Source organism: Equus quagga, chromosome 15 (assembly GCF_021613505.1).
Source record: "Equus quagga isolate Etosha38 chromosome 15, UCLA_HA_Equagga_1.0, whole genome shotgun sequence".
NCBI classification, from domain to species: domain Eukaryota; kingdom Metazoa; phylum Chordata; class Mammalia; order Perissodactyla; family Equidae; genus Equus; species Equus quagga.
Genome location: NC_060281.1, coordinates 13,179,114 through 13,203,220, shown reverse-complemented (window position 1 = coordinate 13,203,220; position 24,107 = coordinate 13,179,114). Strand labels below are relative to the sequence as shown.

Here is a 24,107-nt window from a genome sequence, read left to right as displayed (position 1 = left end):
TTGCTAAAAGGACTGTTTTTTTCTCCCTTCAATGGTCTTGGCACCCTTGCCAAAAATCCTTTGACCATGTAAGTGAGGGTTTATTTCTGGGCTCTCTGTTCTACTGCATTGGTCTATATGTGTCTTGATGTCAGTACCACACTGATTTGATTACAGTTGCTTTGTAATAAATTTTGAAATAATGAAATATGAGACCTCCAACATTGTTCCTTTTTTCAGGATTGTTTTGGCTATTCAGGGTCCCTTGAGATTTCACGTGAATTTTAGGATGGGTTTTTCTATTTTTGCAAAATACGTCATTGAGGTTTTGATATAGGAATTGTGCTATATTTGTAGATCGCTTTGGCTACTATTGACATATTAACGATGTTAAGTCTTTCCAATTCATGAACATAGGATGTCTCTCCAAATTTGCTGTCTTTTATGAATAGTTTTTCATATCCTTTGGCTTTTCAAGGCAGCCTTAATACCTTTAATTTTCAATGTCTATGAACTTTTTATATATTAAGGACAGTAATCTTTTGTCATATTATGGCAAATATTTCCCCCAGCTAGTTATTCATCTTTCCATTTTCTTGATGAAGTTTTGATATGTATTAACTCAAGCTAAACTTTACAGTAGTCTTTTTTTTTCATTTAGGGTAATTTTTTTTGAGGTATAATTGACATACAACATCATATTAGTTTCAGATGTTCAACATAACGCATTTAGGATAATTTTTAAAAGCCACTCAGCTAGAATACCAGCTAGCATGCATTGAGCGCTAACTATTCTATCAGCACCGCCTAAAGTGCTTGACACATACCAGCTCCTTCATCCTCACAACAGCTCTATGAAGTTGGTACTATTACTATCATCCCCACTTTACATAGGAGGAAGCTGAGGCACAGAGAGGTTAGGTAACTTGTCCAAAGTCACACAGTCAAAGCCAAGCAGCAGAGGTCAGAGACCTGGGTCCTTGACCACTGTGCTCTGTTGCCTCCCTTCTTTGCTCATGTCTTTTTCTCTCTACTCGCATGCATTCCAACTTCTTGTGAATTTGTCAGGGGAAGTGAGGAAGGAGCAGAGAAGCTTTGGAAGCTCAAGTCAGGACCCTTGTCAACGAGGGGACACGGGATCCTGTGGCAGCGAGCTGAGATCAGCTCCAGGTCCCAGATCTGGATGACGAGACAAGGGTGAGGAAGTTTGTCCCTAGCGGGGAGAACCGAGCCTGCCCTGAGAACAAGAGCCCCTTTCAGCTCGGTGACAGAGAGGGGAACACAGGGAGGAAATAAGAACCTTAATCAAGAACAGGATTTAAAATTTTATGCGGAACTGTTTCAGTAAATGTCAGGTCAATGACTTCTTAAGCTGGGTGTGCTGTTCACAAACACTGATTTATGGTGAGTGACGCTGATGCTAAACCTTCACCTCACTGACAGTAACTTCCTCTTACCAGGGGCTTGTTTGACCAGAAAAGAAGAGGGGAGAATCTTCTCTAGTTTGGTTTTTGTTCTTTTTTTTTAAAGCTTAGCAGCGTGCTAAACCCATCCCTTCTCCGCCCACCCACACATGCACCCTAGGCTCTCGTGAACAAACTTAGGATGTCCTTTATTTGGGGCACATACTCAAAAGGGGGAGCAAGCAGTTAAAGATTCTGAGGCCTATTCTGATGACCACAGGGACATCAAAGCAAACCTAGCTCCTTATCTCATAACTTGATTTTCCAGAGAGAATCTTTTTCTACATAGGCCTTTAATTTTGAGCAAGGAGCTCCTCTCCGTTTGATTATGTAAGTGGTGTTCCATGGCCCTTTGCTTCATACCGAGCCCCTGAAGCACTTCAGTGTGTTCCCAGGGGCCGACTCATGCTTGCTCACAAAGTCCGTCACCTCCCATACTTGTCAGACCTGGGCAACCAGACTGTGGGGCCCAATTAGGAATACGATACCTGGTAAGGGGCAGCAATGCCTATGGGGGTTGACACTCCTGAGGTGGTAGAGCTAATCCACCATCAGCTGCCAAATGGGTGGGAATATCCTCTGCCTTCCGTGTTTTGTTTTTTTAAAGGAATAGTAAAGAGTGACACTGGTGCCCCACTGTTCTAAAGGGCTTTGAGGAAACAGCTTTCTGTGCTCTCCATAGAACTCAGACATGAAACTAGGAGAGCTGGACTGGAAAAAAATCTGAGTCATAAGCCCTACATGTGACCCTTGGTTTATACTCATCGAAGGAAGGGTTGTTGGGGCAGGAACTGTCTTGGTGACCCTGCTTTTCCAGTTCAACAGTCCCTGGCGTTGAGTGGATGCTCAGTACATATTTGCTGGCTGCCAGGTGCAGACTACCATACGTTGTCAACAATCTCTCAGTAACGGGGCAGTGAGGACCTCGGTCACTTTCCAGCGGCCCCAGAGACTGCGAGTCATTTCTCTAGGCAGGGCAGGTGTTCTAATGTGCCACCTATAATGGGACACTCCAAAAGCCAGTCTAAGAAAAAAGATTTCCTCAATGGTGCCTGAAACTCCAGGAATAGAGTTTTTTCTGTTTGTGTTATCGTCACTAACTTCTTTGAAAATGCCTAGAGAAGGGGCACCCATGTTGGGCCCTTGAGCCCTTCAAGAGAATGAGTAGATCATGTGAAAACTTTCTTCACAAGAGAGACCGTTAGCAGGAGGGGGAAGCTGGCCAGTTAGGAGGACTAGACTCATCCCCCTCCAATATTTGTAAGCATGTGGCCTCGATGGTTCTGCCAGACTTTCCTAACCAACCTTCTACACTGGCTTGAAAGAAAGGAACTACTCACTCCCCTTCTCTCTGGAAACAGGCCTCAGTCTTGTTAGTCCACAAGCCTATTTCTTAGGAGCCACCATCCCCACCTCCTCACCCAGGCTCTAAACAAAAAAAGTTTATCCCTCGCTAAACAGCCATAATAATGTTATTATGGCTGTTTCTTTTCTCTTTATAAGAATGATAGAGGTATCTTCTAGTAAAAATTCCCATGGTGTTCGTGAGACTTGCATTTGAGACCAGCCGGAGGCCCTGGTTGAAGGCAGAGGCGAGACTGACATTTATGGAGCATCTGCTGGGTGCCAGACACCTGGCCAGATGCATGCTTCCTGCTGGAAATGACTGGTAGGCAAGCGTTGTCATTTCCACGTGTACTGAGAACAAAGCTGCGGCTCTGAGAGAAACAAAGGACATTCCCAGGGTCACGAAGCTGGGTTGAATTCCAGAAACCTAGTTGTCTTCTCTAGCAAGGAAGATTGCCCATTCCCATGGGGCAGGGGACAAATCGTACTTTCCTTTATATCCCTACTGGACTTTGCACAGGAACTTGGTGTCTTTCCTCGAGAATGCATGTTTTTGAAACCTGCTCAAAATAAGCTTAAAAAAAAAATGTAAATTTACTAGGTACCCCCTGGGACCTGAAGAAGGTTGAAGGACCAGGGCCTCAGCAGCAGGAGCCTTGTGCCTGTCTCCCTGATGCCCCACCGAGGAGGGGGCTCAGTAACCTGCCCCTCTGAAATTCTCAAGAGAGGGAACGTCATTGGCTCCTGGCCAGCCAATGGATTGCCACCTCTCCAGTCCGGTGTCTGCCTCTAGTCCAATCAGCTGTGACCAAGAGTCACGCAGTAAACACGGGGTTCCTGGGGGCTTATTCTGTGGATGGATGGGACAGTTCCCTAAAAAAATAGTCCTGTGCTGGGCGGTCAACCTAAAGGTGTCTATTGTACTTTGGCCTAACTCAGTAAAGGTTTCCTGCCTGGTTGCTTTTTGTCTTGAGCAAACACTTTGAAAACCTTGGCCAAATCCTCATTCTGTTTTCATTTGATCCCTAGGCAGGGGTTCGTATGTGACCCAGAAAAATATGCGGCATTTCTATATGCCAGTTGTCCCCTTGTTTACAACCACTGGCGCAAATCAAGAAAGTAGAAATGGACTATTTATTCGCAAATGCTTGCTTTCAAGGGGACAGAGGAAACGGGCAAACATCTGTGTCTGGGGCTATTGTGTGCGCTGCTGGAAGACTCCCAAGGCCCGTTATTAAATGGGTGGGCAGCAACAAGTAGGTGCTTTGTTTTTTCCCTCGAGGAAGTTATTTTCTCTGTTTTGCAAGTTTGTTGAATTTCTTTTGTCTCTGGGGTCAATATCCTGGATGCCTGAAACTCTCTTTCCCTTCAGAGTGCCCTCATTTTGCATTTTACGGAACTCTAGAGCTGACCAAAAGCTGATTTGATAAATTACATCGCTTGCAAGTTAGCTCCTTGACGGGGAAGGCGGCCGGGACATGGACTGGTCTTATACCGCCACCGTGAGGCGGCTGCTGGTATTCCAAGGCGCTTTTGGTTAAAACGATTTATGACATTCGTAAAGTTTTAGAAAGGAAAGTGAGCAAGTTTAAAAAAAAATCATAATGGAACAATGCACCTCCTAAAAAATTACCTTCTGCAGGGCTTAAGGGAATAGACGACATTTCCAGGTGTGGCCAAGTTAGGTAGGTGAGGCTTCGAGACCTGCCTCAACCTACAGCTTTTAGAGTCTTTCCACCAGACATATATGTTTCCTAAGCCGCAAACGTGAAAAAGGGATGATAGTATCCATGTCACCGGGCTTTGTGTTAACTAAACGGCATCGCTGTGTCAGTCTTTAGCGCTTGGAGAGCCCTCCCTGAATGACTGCTATTATCACCTGAAACTGGCCTTGCATGAGAGCGTTAGGGGAGCCTTCTGCAGGGAGAGGTAGAGAAAGGCGAGGTGAGGGGCATCAGTAACCCAAAGAAAACCAAATATTCAACATATGGCCTGGAGCGGATGTTCAACAAACCCTTGAAGGGTTCAGGAAAAGGGGAGACAGGGAAAGAGTGACGTCACTGGAGATAGCTCTAACTGCCAAAATGAGGACGGGGGACATTCTTTTCTACTGCTCATTCTGGAGTTGGAGAATCATAACAATCTAGAATGCTCATGTGGTAAGGATTCTAGAAAAGTACTCCAATTTTTTTCTTCAAATGGGGAAACTGAGTGGTTGAATCACTTTTCAAGTTAAAATGTGAATTGGTAGCAGACTGAGGTTAGAACCCAAGAATTTTGACAAATAATCCAGTGCCCTTTCTATAACACTAAAATATTGCTCAATATTGGCTAATTCAGGACTGCCCTAGATTTAAAAAAAAAAAAAAAAAGGACTTTGGCGAATTATTTAGCCTGACTATGCTCTAGCTTCCTTACCTGCAAAACAGCGATAATAGGGATATCCTGCTTCAGAGGGCTGTAGTCAAGATCAGATGAGATGCCACATAGGAAGCGTTTAGAGCTGAGCCATAAACGTTGACTAGTATGATCATCTGACAACAGGGTTCACATCTCACAACTAAACTGTCTCCTAGATGTGACCAAAGGGCTTTGCCATCTCTAAAACCCTTGGCTTCCTAACTCTGTGTCTCCATGATCATAAGCTCTTTAATGGCAAGAACATTTGTTACCTTTTTATATCTCCTGGCACCTGGCACCATTACCTTTTTTAAAAATTAAACTTATTATTTTGAGATAATTAGAGATTCAAATGCAGTTGGAAGAGATAATAGAGAGATACTATGTACCTTTACCCAATTCTTTCCAGTGGAAACAGTTTGCAGAACGATAGTGCGATGTCACAACCTAAATATTGGCATTCATGCAGCTGACTGATCTTATTCAGAGCCCCCCTTTGACTAGCGCCGGTTCGTGTGTGCGTTTAGCCCTATCCAGTTTTATCATCTGTGCAGACTCATGTACCCTCGTCACAGTCCAGATTCAGAACAGGCCGATGGTCCACAAAGGTCCCTTGTACGGTTCTTTTATAACCACACCCCCTTCTCTCCTGCGCTCTCTCCTCCCCCATCCCTAAACTCTGACAACCGCTAATCAATACTGGGCTTTTGTCACTCAGCATAATTCACTGGAGAGTCATCCGGATTGTTGCTTGTATCGATAGTTTGTTCCTTGTTACTGCTGAGCAGTATTTGATGATATAGATGTACCACGGTTGGTTTAACCTTCACCCCTTGAAGGACATCTGGGTTGTTTGGCTACTAGGAATAAAGCTGCTGGGAACATTTGTGTATAGGTTTTTGTGTAAATATACATTTCATTTCTCTAGGATAAACGCCCCAGAGTGCAACTGCTGGGTTGAATGACAATTATATATTTTGTTTTATAAGCAACTGCTGATCTGTTTTCCAGAGTGGCCGCGCCGTTTTACATGCCCCCAGCAATGTATTAGTGACCCAGTTTCTCAGCACCCTAGCCAGCATTTAGTATTATCACTACTTTTTATTTTAGCTTTTCTAAGACGTTTGTGGTAATATCTCATTGTAGTTTTCATTTGCAGATTCCTAATGGCTAATGTACTTTTTTTTTTTTTTTTTTTGCCATGTGCCTCTTTCTTCTTTGGTGAAATATCTTTGCCCATTTTATAAGCACTTGGATTATTTGTTTTTCACTGTTGAGTTTTGAGAGTTCCTTACCATATTTTAGATATAAGGCCTTAAGTCATTTTACTTTTAAAGTAAAACATCAACATTGGATTGTTAGTGGCATAACAGGCATAGTGGTAAATTACATGACAACAATATGACAAAGAATGGGGGATGGAAAATGACAGTATGCTGTTGTATGGTCCTTAACGTTACATGTGAACTGACGTCGTGTTAATCCATGCTAAACTTTGCTAAGTTAGAGATGCATATTGTAACCATTTAAAAAATACAGAAAGAAGAACTATTTAAAAAAAATCTAAAGACATATAACTAAGTCAATAGAGGAGATAAAATGGAATACCAAAAGATGGCAAGAAAGGAGAATTAAAGGAAGTCGGGACAGCTACAATAAACAGAAGACAAAAAGATGGTTCACTTCAACCCAACCATATCAATTATTATAGTAAATGTTAATGGACTACGTACTTCAATTAAAAAGGATTGGAAAAAATAAGACTCAATTATTGAGCCATTTACAAGGGAGACACTTTAAATATAAAATCACAGATTGGTTGTAAGTAAAATGATAGAAAACATTTATTATGCAAGCACGAGTCATAAGAAAGTTGGTGTGGCTATATTAATATCAGACAAAGTAAACTTCAAGACAAAGAGTATTACCAGAGAAAAAAAGGGACACTTTATGATGATATAAGGGTCAGTTCATTAAGAAGACATAATCCCATATCAGTCAAAGTGTAGAGGCATAAACTGACAAAGCTAAATGGAGAAATAGACAAATCCACAATCATATTCCGAGATGTCAACCCTCCACTCTCCATAACTGATGGTAAAGTAGACAACCAGAAGCAGGAAGAAACAGAAGATTTGAACATTGTAAAAAATTCAGCCTAGTGAAGAACCCCATACCCTGCACATGTCAAATACGCTTTCTTTCCAAGTGCACATGGAATATTCATCAATAAAGACCATATGTTGAGTTATAAAACAAGTCTAAAATTTGAAGCATTGAATCATACAGAATATTCTATGACTAAAATGAAATTATGTTAGGGGGCCGGCCCCGGGGTCAAATGGTTAAGTTCGCACGCTCCACTGCGGCGGCACAGGGTTCGGATCCTGGGCGCAGACATGGCACCACTCGTCAGGCCATGTTGAGGCAGTGTCCCATATGCCACAACTAGAAGGACCTGCAACTAAGATATACAACTATGTACCAGGGGGGATTTGGGGAGATGAAGCAGAAAAAAAAAAAAAGAAAAAAAAGAGAAATTATGTTAGACTTCAGTACTAAAGATGTCTAGAAAATTCCCAAAGGTTTTGAAATGAAGTAAAACATTACTAAATAACTATGGGTCAAAGAAGAAATCACAAGAGATTAGAAAATACTTATAACCAAACAACAATGAAAACACAAGAAAATATGTGAATGTAGCTAAAATAGCAATAAAAGTGAAATCCAGGCACCGGCCCATGGCCTAGTGGTTAAGTTTGGCATGCTCCACTTCAGTGACCTGCGTTCAGTTCCCAGGCACGGACCTATAATCACTCATCAGGGGCCATGCTGTGGCAGAGATCTGCACACAAAATAGAGGGAGATTGGCACAGGTGTTAGCTCAGGGCAAATCTTCCTCAGCAAAAAAGAAAAAAGAAAAGTGAAATCCATACCTTTAACTGCTCATGTTGGAACACAAGACTATTTCTATTTTAAAATGAGAGTAGAAATAAAATAGATTTCATCACCGAGTTTCATTTGACGGTAACTTTGTTCAGAACGTGTAGGGAAATAAAAAGACAACTACATAAAAGACCACTAGAGGGCACTCTTATCTATCTCCGGAGGAAAAGGCTTTTATTGTGGAAAACTGAAACATTAGCTCTGGATCAGACCTGAGATAGCATTGAGATTTTATCCCTTTATTTTACCAATGAGACAGTTGGGATCCAGAGGGAGCAATGACTTGCCCCACATACACAAATACCAGGAATAGAGTCAGAACCCAGTTTCCTGACTCTTACAGCACATCCTGATTCTTCCTGAAATCAGAGACAGACCCAGACTTTCCCACGGACTTATGGCAGTGAGCTCTTCTCCACTGGGACTGCCCAGGTGCTGAGATGTAGGCCTGGAGTTGCTGCAGCTGCTGTGGGGAGGGGTGGGCAAAGTCGGGGGAGAAGGTACTCTATGGAGAAAGGTTGCCGGAGGGTAAAACCATTATAGTGGCAAGCACAGGCCAGGGATGGAGAGATCAGGACCTGGTGGCATTTGAGCCCCCAAGAAGCTGTGCTTGAAACTTAGTGCCACCTCTTGGATGTTTCAGGTATGCAAGCTGGTAGATTTCCTTTTTTTTTTTTTTTTTTTTTTTGGAGGAAGATTGACCCTGAGCTGATATCTGTGGCAGTCTTCCTCTATTTCATCTGTGGGATGCCACCACAGCATAGCTTGAAGGGCAGTGTGTAGGTCACGCCTGGGATCCAAACCTGTGAACCCCAGACCACCAAAGTGCGTGAACTCAACCATTATGCCGTTGGGCCAGCCCTGAATTTCCTTTTTATTCAAAGCCAGCTGGTACAGGATTTTCTCTCACTTGCAACCAAAAGTCTTGAGGATGCAAACTTCTCTGCTGTGCAGGAAGGTCAATAGTATCCAGGACATTTGGTTTTATTTTGGAAAAAGAGGGAAAAAAAAATGTTCTGGGAAACTCACCAGAACTGTGTTGGGAGTGATAATGACAGAAAAGCATGAGGACATTCTCATGTTTCATTTTTTCCTCCAGAAATTTTAGTTCCTCAGTTATCGATATGATTGTTTTTTCTCTGCTGACTTCTCCGTTGCATTCTTGGAAGGGTAAATTATTTCAAAGGAGGTCGTTAAGAAAACATGTTGGTAGGAAGTAGGTGCAGCTTGTGTCACCTTTAATACAATCGTGTCCTCTGACTCTCTAGGGTAAAGAGTGCGAGTGAACAGTGATGCACTTTGCTTTTACGCGCGTCTCATTTCTACCCGTAGCAGCTCTGCAAAGTGTTCTCATGTCTCTTTTACAAATGAAACAGAGACAAAGAAGTTGTGTCACTGCCTGAAGTCACCTACCAGTACGTGTGAATATCAGGATCTGAACTCAAGTCTATGCTCTTGCTTTTACGTTAGAAGCACGTGGATCCCCTCCGAACCCAGTCCTGACAAATTTCGTAGGAGCTTCAGAACACAGTGCTTTTGGTTGAGATGTTAACTGTTGAACTGCTTTCATTAAGATGCCGTGATGAAAGCACAATGTATCCAAAGGTATAAAAAAATGCAATTATTCAACATACACCACAGACAGAGAGTTTTTGCTCAGAAAAGTTCCTTTTCTTCCCCCTTTTCTTCTGAATCATTTCTACCCAAATTTTTCTCTTCTGTTTGAGGTATAACATACATAAAACGTATAAAGCACATTCAAGTGATTTTTAAATAGCTCAGTGATTTTTAAACATATTTATATCCATGAATCATCACCCAGAGTAAGATATAGAACGTGTCCAGCACTCCAGAAGTTTCTTCCCAGTCGGTACCGGTCCACTCTCACCCAGATGTAACCACTAGTGGGACCTGGATAATTGTCACTTAGTTTCGTCTGTTCTTGAATTTAGAGATTGAATCATATAGTGTACCTTCTTTTTCATCTGGCTTCTTTACTCAACGTGACATTTGTTAGATTCATCTGTGTTACGTGTAACAGTTCTTTCTTTTCTTTTGTTGTTATAGTCCATTGCTTTTTCTTTAATTGAGGTATAATTGATTTATAGCATTATACTAGTTACAGGTGTACAACATAATGATTTGATGTTTGTATACATTGTGAAATGATCAGTACAAGTCTAGTTAATATCTGTCACCATAGTTACAAACAATATTTTTTCTAGTGATGAGAACTTTTAAGATCCACTGTCTTAACAATTTTCAAATATACAATACAGTATTATTAACTATAGTCACCATGCTGTCCATTACATCCTATGACTTATTTTATAACTGGAAGTTTGTACCTTTTGACTCCCTTCACCCATTTCTCCCATTCCTTACCCGCCTCTGGCAACCACCCATCTGTTTTCTGTATCTATAAGCTTTTTTTCTCTCTTTTTTTAAAGATTCCACATATAAATGAGATCATAAGGTATTTGTGTTTCTCTGTCTGACTTATTTCACTTAATATAATGCCCTCAAGGTCCACCTATGTTTTTGCAAATGGCAGGAGTTCCTTCTTTTCATGGCTGAATAATATTCCATTGTGTGTGAGTATATATATATACATATACATATACCACATTTTCTTTATCCATTCACCATCGATGGACACTTAGGTTGTTTCCATGTCTTGGCTATTGGAAATAATGCTGCAGTGAACGTGGGGCTGCAGATATTTTTTCAAGTTAGTGTTTTCATTTTCTTTGGCTATATACTCAGAAGTGGGATTGCTGTATCATATGGTACCTCTATTTTTAATTTTTGGAGGAACCTCCATACTGTTTTCCATAGTGGCTGCACCAGTTTGCAATCCCACCAACAGTGCACAAGGGTTCACTTTTCTCTACACCCCCACCAACATGTCTTGTCTTTTTTGATAACAGCCATTCTAACAGGTGTGAGGTGATATCTTGTGGTTTTGATTTGCACTTCCCTGACAATTAGTGATGTTGAGTATCTTTTCATGTACATGTTGGTCAACTGTATGTCTTCTTTGGAAAAATGTCTATTCATACGCTCTGTCCAGTTTTTAATGGGATTTTTTTTTCCCCATTGAATTGTATGAATTCTTTACGTAACACTTGCACAGCATGGCTCATGAGTGGTGTGCGTCTGTACCTGGGATCTGAACCCATGAACCTGAGCCACTGAAGTGCAGTGTGCCAAACTTAACCACTAGACCATGGGGCTGGCCCCTCTAAGTTGTCTTTGCTTTTGGTGTCAGATTCAGAAAATCATTGTCAAGACCCATGTCAAGGAGCTTACTGCCTATATATATATGTTCTTCTAGGAATTTTATGGTTTCAGATCTTAGGGTCAAGTCTTTAATCCATTGTGAGTTAATCTTTGTGTATGGGGTAAGGTGGTGGTCCAGTTTCATTCTTCTGGATGTGACTGTCCAGTTTTCCCAGCACCATTTATTAAAAAGACTGTGCTTTCCCCATTGTATATTCTTGGCTCCTTTGTTGTAAACTAATTGACCATATATGCGTGGGTTTATTTCTGGGCTCTATTCTGTTCCATTGATCTGTTTTTATGCCAATACCATACTGCTTTGATTACTATAGCTTTGTAACATAGTTTGAAATGAGAAGCTGGCGGCAGCATTGCTCTTTCTTAACGCATCTTCCTTTGTACTTAGCTTTGTAATGTTTAATTTCGTAGAGTGCTAAGAGTGAAAGCAGCTTTTGGGATTATCCAGCCAATTTCATCCTCCTCTCACCAAGGAAATGCAAATAGACTGGAAAGTGTATCTTTCCCAGCCAAGCTCACCCACCAACTCACCTCGCTTCCAGTCCAGACCTCATCAGTTCCCTTTTAATTTACAGTTTGCTAAATATCTCTTGGCATGCAGTTCAGAAGAGTTAAAGGGAATGTTAACTATTTACACAAAAGCGTAATGGAGAGGAGAGCAGCTGGTAGAGCTCAGTAGCTTATCTTCGAGGGGTGGGGGGAGCCTGAACCTAAATGGAAAGCTTATAGGAGCACCTCTAAAACCCTGGCAATTAAGCAGCCTATTTACAGTTCTGAAAAGGGCCCCATTTCCAGCCGAGAGCATCACAAGCTACTGCCAGTGGTCCCCTGCCCCAGGTCAGGCACTACCAGCTCCTTGAAGGTTACTTGCCTTTTATCCTCGCAGTTTCCGGTTCCCAAGAAACCTCCCATCAGCTCCTCAGACAGGGCCTAACCGGCCCCACAGCCTGGATTTTCACGTCTCCTGGTTAACTTTTGTGTAGGTGGTGGTTTAGGAGGCAGCCAAGGCGAGCTCCCTCCATTTCTCATTGGAAAGGCTCACAGCCAGCCTTGGGGATGAACCGGGGTCACGGGCATCTGGGACCAGGGGGAAACCTGTTACTCATCCAGGGTACTTGATGGGCAGGAAACCAGATTTGGGGTTAGAAGTGGGTTAAGTATCAGGGTCAGGTCTGAGAGTCTGGGCTCGGCCACAGCTATTTCCACCAAGGAAAGCCCTTCTTGCTCATCTCAATGTTTATAGTTCTGTTCCTGAAACCCTGCGTTCTCAGCTGTGTTCAGGCGGTAAAGCTCATGAAAGGTGGTGCCTACTTTCTACATTGGACACAAAGTACCACAAACTGGTTTTCAGTAAGAGAAAAATCTAGATACAACACATCAGAATTAAAAACAAGTATCATCTGGGACAAAGTTGATTTGCCTATAACTGAGGTAAAGAAAGTGCTGCAAGTCCTTGTCACTCCAGGTGGCCTGTGGATCAGCAGCATCCATATTACCTGGGGGCTTGTCAGAAATGCAGACCCCTAGGCCCAGGCCAGGCCCAGCCCACTGAGCCTGGAGGTGCACTTTAATAAGCCCCTCCAGAGATCTGTAGGCAGATTAGTTTGGCAAGTACTGCCCTAGGATCACTCAGATAACACGTCTGGACTGAGAAAAGTGGACTGACCACATGAGAACAGTATTACGTGAACTGGGGGCTGGGGGCTGGGAGAGGGCTGCTGATCCAGAGACAAGGGTTGCAAGCAGCTCTCTGCGGCCCTGCTGCCTCAGTCCGTCTCCAGCTCAGTCAGTGTGTACACGGCACCCAACCCTCAGCACACGCCACGAGACCTCTGACAGCACGGCAGCAGTTTAGAGTAAAAGGAAAATTCACTGAAGGTGGCCCAGTGGTCATTTCAGCCACACCCAGGCCCTCGCCTCGCCACTGAGGGAGATGAGGCGTCTTTTCATCACTATGCTTCTTTCTAAAAACATCTGAGGATCGCAATGTAGAAATAATTTCAGGGAATATCTGGGCTAATTAAAAAAAAAGAAACCCCGCCACCAAGCATGTGGCGGCAGAACTCACACATTCAGGAGTTTTCAGAAGGCTGATTCCGTTATTTCCTCATACCGCAAACATTTTAGTTTATTTGCCTTTTTACAACCTGATTTACACAAGCAAATCGCAAATGAAAAACAGGTGTTCTTTAATCCTCCAAAATGCAGGTATGAAATATGGCACACACCAGAGTCTTTATACGTTAAGAGGCTTAACTGAAGCAGCTTTATTGCAATTTCTTAAAATTAGCATTACAGTTTAAATATTTATGCCGGTAAAGGTTTGGATAATCTACTATACATAGTTATTTTAGAAGCAGTTAAGACTTTTAACTAATTGGAAAAAAAAAAACAAACCTTCAACATAAAGCTCTAACAATTATGAGAAATTATTTACAATTAAACATGTAGGGTCCTGATTCACAAAACTTAGTGCATGTCATGATTGCTTTATGCGTGTCACGGAGAAGGGAAGCACTGAGAAGAATCCTCCCCAGGTAAGAACGGCTTTCAGAAGAATGTCTGCAAACTAGAAAAAAAGTAACAAAACAAAAACTTCAGCAACTGCATTTGATCTAAAATTTAAGTGTATAAGGGCCTCAACAGAAGGGCTGGGGCCATTTTTGACATTACTCTTGGTAAGCGCAGGAAGGAAAACGAGTCTCCCCCTTTTTAATTAAGAAAACATCACCCCCAGTAAACACCACACGTGAACCTGGGGTAATAGTCTCCTTTTTGCCTACAGAGTTGTCTTCAAACTTAACCAGCAAATTTAAACAGATAAACAAAGAAGGGAAGTCCCTCCTCTGACAGCCTTTAGTTCACGGGTTTCATTTAGTGGTGAAAGCTTGGGGCAGGGGGACCCAGGGGTTAGCTATTCTGATTGCGAAAGAAACATCGTCGGCAAGGTGCCAGAGACCCAAGCTGTCCTGGGAGCTCCTTGGCGGATCCACGCTGATCCTATGCACACAACAGGGGCGATGGCTCAGAGGAAGTCAGCCAGACAAACTGGTTTTAAAATGAAGCGATCAGTTTCAGTGAATCAGGTCCCCGGGTAAAGTCCTTAAAAAAACCCAAAAATTTACAGTAAACCTTGTAAACTCTGGAATGCAGGTCTAGCACAACGACCAGTGGGTTACATTTACAAAACTGCTGAGACAGTAGTTGTTCTAGAGTCAGAATGGAAAAATGTACACGCCAGTTCGCAACGACTTTTAGATACAATGTTATTAAAATACATTGTTAATCATAAAAATACTTTACTCTGTACATGTACACTGTATAAACTCTAGGTTCGCCTACTGAAGGCAGCCTCCAATCCCTTCTGGACGAGTGGCCCAGGACGCAGTGCACTTGTATGGTTTGGTCTCCGTGCGGCGCACGCGGGCGGCACCGCCGGCAGCAGGGCGCTCTGCCCTCTGCAGAGGGTCTAGTTGGAAGACTCAGTTTTGCTTCCGCTATATTTTACTTTCCTAAATGCTGGTCCGAGTAGCTCTGGGCATTCACATAATTCATTTGCAATTTGGTTACACTTGAAAATAAGGCTATAGTTCATTTCATCGGTTATCACACTGTCTTGCTTGTAGTCAGGATGGTTCGCGATAAACTCCCTCATCCATCTGGCAACTGTCATTAGTTCTCCTGAAAAAAATTTTTTAAGGCAATGTAAGGTAGTAGTAGTGCTTTTAAAAAATAAGTTGACATTTATGGCCAGTATAAACATAAGCCTGAAGGAAAACCAGTATGACCTTTCGGTGTAGCCACGTGGCAGGGGCTGGGAACACGTTTTCCCCAGTATTTGAAGAATTCCTGCTGGGGAAGAATTTTAGGCTGCAGGCAGGCAACTAGGACACGCACCTCCCACGGCTATGGTACCTGTTAGACGCTGCCCACACACTGACCCTGCCGGCTCCTCAGAAGCGGCAGCCAACAGGTGTGCTAGAGCACGCGGGCTCCCACTGGGCTGGGGGACTAGGACGCCATGTGCTTGGGTCAGGAGACGGCCTCAGAGCACGGCCGGTCCCGAGTTTCCCGGAGCAAACCTTGACCACACGGGGGGAGAGAATCACGAACAGTGAGCAGAGTGAAGAGAGAAACTGGGGGACTCCGGGGAGTTTACAGAAGCCCCACGTGAAACCCAGACGCCATTCCCATCACTATTGTTACTCCTACCGCAGCGGACAGCCAGGCACTTGTTAGGCACCATCCACGTGATCTCCTCAAAGCCAACCAGGAAGGGGGTTGTTGGGGTGCTCGCTGTGTGGGGGCAGGCTGAAGACCCAGACAGCCCAGCCGTGTCGCTGACCTAAGCCCCAGAGTCACCCAGACTCTAACAAGAACCCACAACGATGCACGACAAACACAGCTGGACCTAAGCGACAAACAGGCGAGCAGAGACTGTTTCTCATCTAAGATGCCGTCGACTTAAAGATGCACCACCGCTTAGGAGCCAGTAAGAAAAAAGCTCCGCCAGGTAAACTGCGAGCGTCAGATGATCAGGTGTACCCCTTCGCAGGGGGTGGAACGTGAGGGCTGCGCACTGATAAAAGCCGGCATACTTGAAAAGACTACTCTGCGGAACTGAATATTGTAAGACTGGGAGGGTCTGCCTACATGATGAGATTTTTTTTTTTTTTTAAAGAAAAGCAAATGATGCCATACCAGATGCTCTCTTCTTAATCAGCTTTAGGTAGTTCAGAATGCTACATCTGGTGTCCACATCCACTTCCATGTTTTCAAGGTACGAGTTCAGAATCGGGATCAGCCCAGGAAACACACCTTCCTACAAGAAGCAGGACGTGTCATTAGCCCCCTGCCGGCGGGGTGAGCCGCGAGGTGCGCGGGCCGGGCCCTACCTTCCCGTTGATGATGGTGTTGATGCTCATCAGCGTGTACTCCTCCGTGGCCGGCTCCGTGCTGCTCTGAGCCTTCCCACAGCCATCCACCACGGCGTTGCCACCTGTGGACGAGGGGCGAGCAGCTTTAGCGGCTTGTGGTGGCCTAAAGCGACCCTAGAAATCCCAGAGAATGTCATACCTTTGCAAATATCTTTCCTGAAATAAAACATTTCCTGCAAGACAGCATCCCGTTTCTGTGCGACTTTCATGTTTTCATCAACCTAAGGGAGAAAAATAATCACGGCTAAGTCAAAACATTCTCGAGCAGACACAGAAGTCAGAGTGCCTTCCTCGCCTCTGTAGTTAGGGCTCATGCCCTCAAGAATCCTAGTTTCCCCTCCAATGCCTTCTGGCTGTGAGAACAGACTTTCTATTTTTGTGTGGGGCCTGTGTCACTCAACCACAGATTGGCATGTGCTTTTTAATAACAACGGGGAATTCTAAGGGAAGCTTACCTTAAAACACAAAAACTTTTGTTCATCTGCATTTCAAAGCACCTGTGACTAAACCTTGTAAGAAATCTACTGAGGACAGGTGGCTGGTTCCCTTTACACAGCACAGTGACTCACCCAAGATGCCAGGGAAGGAGAGGCAGAGAACTCTGAGGTGAGGGCGCCCAGCTCTCCTGACTGAACCAGGGCTCAGCGCTCTGGGGTTTTGCGGGCCTCACTGTGGCGACGAAAGGGACTGAGTCAGCAGGCTGTCAGATCTGGAGTAAGGCTGGCCCTCCACGGGCAGAGGGTCACCAATGCCATCTGCCCATGTGGGGGCTCTGGCCATGTTGCCTCATTCATGAGGCCAAAAACCTCCTCTTTATTTGTGAATTCTCCATTTCGCCAGTGACGTCTTAAGACCCTCAAAGTGGAGCTTTTAAAACGTCTTAGCAGGAGTCCCTATTTCCTGTAACGAAATCTCAGGGGAGCCTCAGTATATAAAACAGACACAAGTCAGAAGGCCATGTTGAAGTGGGACAGACGGTACAAAGTCTGATTACTTACTTCTCCCCCCACACTCATTAATTGCATTGTCGTTGTTGTTAAAGACACACATGACCTTCTGAATCATCTAGATACTTCTAGGAGCAGATTGAAATTAATAGTCTAAAATTCCTCCATGGCTGGGAAGATCTGTTTTCATTTCTGATGTGTTCTTAGTCTTGACAAAGGTTCATAAAGATCACTGGTTTTATTTCAATTTCTGCTCCTTTGAATTCCTTTCTGAAAGCATATTTTACCCTTGCTCTTTCGATTCTCCATTTCACTGCTTAGGTCTATTTTCAATTTGTCTGTTAAAGCACTGAAATGATTTTCCCCTTGGAGACTAGCTTTGCCAGCATCCCACTGCCATTCACTTTCATTCTACTTTTGACTTAATCTAGAAACTATTAGGAAAACTATTTTAAATTGCCAACAGTTAAATTTCTCTTGAACATCTTTTTGCTGAATTTTGGGGAGACTGCATCCTGTGTGGTGTCTACTTTTGAGAAGTGAAGATTTTCCTTGATTAACTTTTATAAATCACCTTCAGAGCATTTGAAAAGAAGATGTGTTGTGGTCTGAGATCTGGGATGCAGGCTGCACAACCAAGCACACCAGTCACGTCCTTTAGGTCCCCTGTGGCCTCTCACCTTTGATTATATGACTGGTCAGTTCCCGGGTAACATGCAAGGTCTCTGCTGAGTGACCGACCTCCATGAGTCCCACACGGCCTTACTCAGCCACTTATCCCATCCACACATGCAAAACGAGGCCCTGAGAGGATACGTACGCTGCCCAGGTTCAACAGCTAGTAAGCAGCAGCACAAGTGACTTACGAACTGAGTCCTCACACCACAGCCAGCTCACCACCACACTGCGGCGCCTCTGAATTCTTCTCATGCTTCTGAGAAACGTCTGTGGCGCTTTCCAGAAAGAAGCGCGGCCCTCACGGCGTCTCGGAAGAGCACAGGAAACCACTTTCTCTGCCTCATGCAGCACTTTACCTCACATTTTATTCTGTCTGCTATCACTTTATCACTCCTGCTATCTTCAAGGGTCATTACGTAGCTCTTTGTTTTCCACCTTTGTCCTTGTTTTAGGCATGTCTTCCACAAACAACACACACCTTTACGTTGCTATTTTACATCATCTGTTTTAGCTTTTTCACAGCAGAGGTTAGCCTATTCTGATGGGTTTCCATCTTATTTTTACCACGTTATGTTCTCTGGGCTACACGCCCTGGGTCCCACGCCCACTTATGTGCCACTGGAAAGTACTTTGATCTTTTTCCACCCCTTTTAGTTCACAGGTGAGAAGTAATAAATCCTATTTCCATACCATTAATAGTTTGTTTTATTTTTGAGGAAGATTAGCCCTGAGCTAACTACTGCCAGTTGACAAATAGAAATGGCAAGCAATAGGATATATTGGAGTATATGAGGAAGCCATTTGGTGTAAACCTAATTTGGCCTGACCTTGCTTTTCCAAAAGGGCCTGACCGTGGCCGTTGAGCACGCATTGTATATCTGCTTTAGACATTCCCTATGGCAAGGACAAAGGCCCTTGAGATAAAGGTGCAACTTCCCTACCCCTCCCAACGCTGGCATTTCCTTAAAGATTAAGCATCTTCCCTTAGGCTAGGAACTGATTGCTGCGCTCACCTGTGACCGCCCAGCTCGAGACAATAGACTTGCTTCCTGCTGCGCCCCGCCGAGATAGCAGACCCACTACCTGCTGTGTCCATCAAACGCTGTGATGACAGGGCAATCTTGTGACTATTGTAAGAGGGACAATTCAATCATATGTGAAACATCCTCTTTGAGGGTATATAACCACCCTGTATACCCCCGCTTCTTTGGAGTGCTCTGTTCCTTTGTGGAAGGACTCTCCCGGGCCATGGTCCTCACATTTTAGCTCAGAATAAACTCTCCCAAATTTTCATTTATAGATTGGTTATGGATTATTTTTGTCAACACAGTCCTCCGCTTTTTGCTGAGGAAGACTGGCCCTGAGCTAACATCTATGCCCATCTTCCTCTACTTTATACATGGGACGCCTACCACAGCATGGTGTGCCAAGTGGTGCCATGTCCACACCTGGGACCTGAACCGGCGAACCCCAGCCCGGGCTGCCGAGAAGCGGAACGTGTGCACTTAACCGCTGCACCACCAGGCCGCCCCCACCCCCATTAATAGTTTTTCTTAAATAGTCCGTGTTGAAATTCTCTTTAAATGTCAAGCATCTCTAGTGTATCTGCCCGCTGTCTCCCTCCACTATCCCTTGCTCTGGATGAGGCTTCTGTGGCATCCTCTTCACCTTAACTTAATCGATTCAACTTTATTAGAATCACCTGGAATTAAAGAATAGTTTGGCTGGGAAGAGGATTCTATGCTCGTAATCCTTGGCCCCTCAGGATTCTGCAGGTTTTTCTTAATCTCTTTCAGCATTTAATGTTTAGATGAGAAGTGCTATCAGCAGATTTTTCCCTCCTGGCTGCTCTCCTAAGTTCTTCTCCTCTCTGGACAGTTGATTTTCTCTTTAAGATTCAGAAATTCCTAGATTTGGGTTCTTCTTTAAATATTTGTCTCATCCTCAATGGATTCTCTCACTCAGAGGAAAATTCCCTCTATTATTTCTTTGATTATTATAGCTCCTATCTCTTTTACCTAGACCGTTCTCCTCTTCTAAATTATTACACAAATGCTGAACTTTCCAGAGCATTTCCCATGCTTCAGTTCTTCCATAATTTTCATTTCTTCGCCATCCTGCTGGGATGAATCTCAATTTGGTTTCCTACATCACTAACTCTGATCTTTAACAGTATCTGCTCTACTGGCAAGTACACGGTTGTAAGTGTTGCTTGTCCTTGTTTCTTTGTTTCTAAGAGCTCCTCTTCTCCAGATGCTGCGGAGTGCTTGTTTATTTTATGGATGCAACCCTTCTCTAGAACTTCAAGGGCACCGATTAGAAATTAAGACATCTTTCCAGTTTCTTGAATTAACTGTGTTTCACTGAGGATAACACTCTGCAGGCCGAGCTGGGCCCTTCTCTTTAAGTTAAGTGTTCTTCATTTTCTGTTGACTTTCAGACACCCACTCGTATTTGTAAATGGAAGTGTGGACTGGTAGCTGACGTGGCCTCTCCTTCAGGTGTGCTGGCATCCCCGGCAGGGACACCCACACGAGTAATGTGGGCCTGCAGAATTCCATGGGCTGCCTCTGGCCAGGGGGTGATGAGGCACAGGTTGGCAGCCAGACTTCCTTAAAGGTGTGCCGGGGACAGTGCGGGCTGGAGAAGCCGCTCGTGGAGGGAGCAGGGAGGGAGGTAGCTTGGGGGCAGGTGCTGGGCTGGGCAGGGTGATTCTCCCTCCACACTTACCACAACAGGGCCGCTCTCCTGCTCCTTTTTCCAGCCCTAAAACCCCAGCAGACCTGTCCCGAGCCTTTCCAGCCACTCTCTGTGCCAAGAGACCCATGGGCCCAGGGACCAAAGGCCTCTCCTGACTTGGCTACTGCCCCAGGGCCACAGCTCTCCTGCCTCGAAGCCTGGAACTGGTCCAAGGCTCTGCTGGGAAATGCTTCCAGGAAGCTCCGTTTTTTTTTCCCCTGGGTTGGGCTGATTAACTGATTTGTTTTTCTGATAGTCCAGTGCCCTCCACAGTCTCCAGAAACACGTCCAGGTCAGCTCCACCGAGGTGACCTTTCCTTACCTCCCCCTCCCATCCTCATTTTAACATCATCACCAAGTGGGATTTCTGACAGGATGAAATCAACTTGTGGGACTCCCTCCAGGTGACATCTTGAATGGAAACCCTCTAGAAATAAGGCGGTTTTTCAAATGCAACCCCGAATCTCTTTCAAAGGGGCCGAAAGGAGCTACTACTGCTACCACTTCTGGTTTTTTCCCAGGAATCTCCACCAATGCAGAACCAAAACCTACAGCATAAGCTTAGGTTTAAAACAGAAAAAGAACAAGGTGGAGAGAGAGGCATTTCTTCTAAAGGGTGAACGACTGACTGTAAATCAAGTCAGATTGGAAATAAAAAGCACGTGTAAATGAGCAACAGATGGCAATCTAGACCCATCTTACTGAGACGTAGCCTCACCTTTGACAGCGGGATGAGAAAATCCAGCTTGTACGACAGGATCACCCTGGTGAGCAGCACCACAAACACCACATACGCGGAGTTCTCAAAGTCCGTCAGCTGAACCTGGACAAGCAGGAGCCGGAGAGGTTACAGACCAACCGCACGGCACAGATGCGCTCCTCCCCGACAGGCCCCTCCTCCGGCCATGTCACTGCCAAGCCGCCTCCGAATTCCCCGTCTGGGTCTGGAAGCCCTCTGCCCACAATCAATCCTCAGAAACCAATGCTCCTTAGCTTCTGGACCTGCTTTAACATGCACACACTGGCTCTGTACTGCCTTCCAATTAAGCTAAGGGCCTCCAACGCGAGCACAGGACAGTGACGGGCAGTCAGGACGGGTGCATTTGAGCCACCTCCTGCCCAGCGCGTCTTACCTCCATGGGTCGGAATTCTACTCGCCATCCGATATCCGAGTTTGGAGGAGGGGGCTTAAACCTCATTGTCTGCCAATTTGTGGACTGAATATTCTGTAAGAACAAAGCAGAGGACAAAACCAACTTTCCACATATCCAGGAAAATATTAAGATGATACGATATGTAATCAGTGCAGAGGACTGCTCACTGTGCGTAGCAGACACTCTTCAGTTCACAAATACAAAAAGGTACAACTGGAGATTTTCTTGGAGCGTGACCTGCTAGGAAAACAAACAGTGAGCGTTTAACAGAAGCCAGGCGACAGGTCAGCAGCACTGAAATGACTGGCTGTGTTATTTTTGGGCAGCCCGTCTGAATTTTTCCCCGTTAGGCAAACAGCATAAAATACTGAACAAAACATTCAGAATCGGAGATACGACCAGTGAGACTCATAAAATAGAGGCACTTTAAGCCAATCTCAAACTGTTCTTAGTTCTTCACTGCGCCGGGTAACGGAAGGCCTAGGAGATGCCTCCCATCGCTAACTCCCTCCTCACAGGCATAGACAACTGCCTCCACCTTGGTTAGTGAAGGGCCGTGCAAGTGAAGCAGAGGACGTACCTCGAAATGGTCAGACTCGTTGGCATCGTCCAGGTGTATTTTCTCTTCAAACAGAGTCAGTGGGTCTCTGATGAAGAGATGAGCAACATGCTGGGCCAGGAGGTGGTCAAGGCCTGCAGAGAGAGGGCACAGGGACTCCCTTCAGTGCTCGAGATGCCGCCGCTCTCGAAGTCCAGTAAGAAGACAGACCACCGAGGAAGCGTGAAGACAGGGTGTCCAGAAGCTTAGGACATGGCTGGTTTGTTCGGGATTCTCGTGTCACCCAGGATTTTACAGACCTTGGGGAAGCGTCAGAGTTTTATGTGCTACTTGCACTATGCCTAATGGGGCACTGGTGTGGGCCTTGATACAGATCTCCAAAGTAAGTTCCTTTTGCTAAAAGTCAAGAAGATCTTGCAAGTATTTGAAACTTGAAACTTTATGAACAAGCAGGCTCATAAGAAAAGTTATAGACTTTACACTATAAAGAGAAACCAGACCAGGAGTCAGAAAAAAACGTTTAAGAGTTTTGAAGAACTAAAGGCGTACAATCAAATTTAAAAAAATGCAATGGAAGCTCACCTTCCCGTAACAGCTGTTCATAGATTTCTTTATCTATTGTCAAGTCGATGTCATTATATTTCTCACCACATTCAGATAAATAACTGTCTATTGAATCATACCGGGATTTACTAATCCTATACTTATTTTTCTTCAGTGGCTAAAATTGAAAAAAATATGAATGAATGCCATATAAAATGATCTGGAAATAAATGAATGCCCCAAATAACAGTAAAATGACATATATTTTTACATACAATAATTACATTAAAATGTCCAACCTTAACATAGACCCTGGAAAAAAGTTAACCCTGAAGAGTATTATTAGGGAAAAATCAAAAAAGCCTAGAGGCAATTTAAGTAGCCTTTTTTCTGATATGATTTAAATGTACACTTTTTTTTTTTTTCCAAGCAGATTGCCTTCACTGCTATTGGGCTAGGAAAATAAATGCCAAGGTTGAAAGTCAAAAAATAAGCCTAGAATGTAAAACAGAGCTATCAAAATGATTTCTCCTTTAAAGTTTACTTCTTTCACCAGTTTGTGAATAATTACACAAAGACCTGAGCAGTAGACTTGTGTGAGAACACCCATGTCAAGGTTCCAGTGCTGGAGGTAATTCTCAGGTCTAGGACGGGCCTGGGCATCTGTGGTTTAGAGGCCTCCACAGGTGGTTCTGATGCACACTCGTGCATGGAGAGATGCAGGGTCATCGTCCAACATGCAAACAGAAGGCACAACCTACCCTTATTAGGCGAAACCTAACCCTTTATTTGGGGCAAAGGAATCTTCGATGACAGATGACACTTTCCACAGCAGAAAGCATCACAGACAAATCACCCAGGTTGTGCCAAAAAGCCTTTTGGTAAAAACAGCCATCAGCACTGACTTCTAAAATATAGAAAAATTTCACTACTAATTTTAGAATATAAAACAAATACAGATTTCAACAAATGATGAAAATTAACTCCCCACCCAAACCAAATCACATTTCCCACATAATTCACTCCAAAACAAACATTATGAAGCCAAACAAAGGCAGGTTTATAACCTGGGAAATTTCTTCCCATGGGTGACTAACCCACTCAGGATAAAAACT

At 44.1% G+C, this 24,107-nt stretch overlaps 1 protein-coding gene across 1 annotated transcript in view; it reads right to left on the bottom strand.

The window, feature by feature from the left end:
- Positions 1-13,672: 13,672 nt before the first annotated feature.
- GCLC (glutamate-cysteine ligase catalytic subunit) overlaps positions 13,673-24,107 on the bottom strand; it is a 44,629-nt gene continuing 34,194 nt past the window's right edge. Inside the window, exons 9-16 of the mRNA XM_046639757.1 lie at positions 23,032-23,170; positions 22,471-22,583; positions 21,870-21,962; positions 21,455-21,559; positions 16,512-16,593; positions 16,331-16,434; positions 16,137-16,257; positions 13,673-15,116 (exon numbers count right to left, since the gene is read on the bottom strand). Coding sequence (XP_046495713.1) covers positions 14,905-15,116; positions 16,137-16,257; positions 16,331-16,434; positions 16,512-16,593; positions 21,455-21,559; positions 21,870-21,962; positions 22,471-22,583; positions 23,032-23,170 — 969 coding nt within the window. The 3' untranslated portion in view covers positions 13,673-14,904. The remainder of the gene's footprint in view (positions 15,117-16,136; positions 16,258-16,330; positions 16,435-16,511; positions 16,594-21,454; positions 21,560-21,869; positions 21,963-22,470; positions 22,584-23,031; positions 23,171-24,107) is intronic.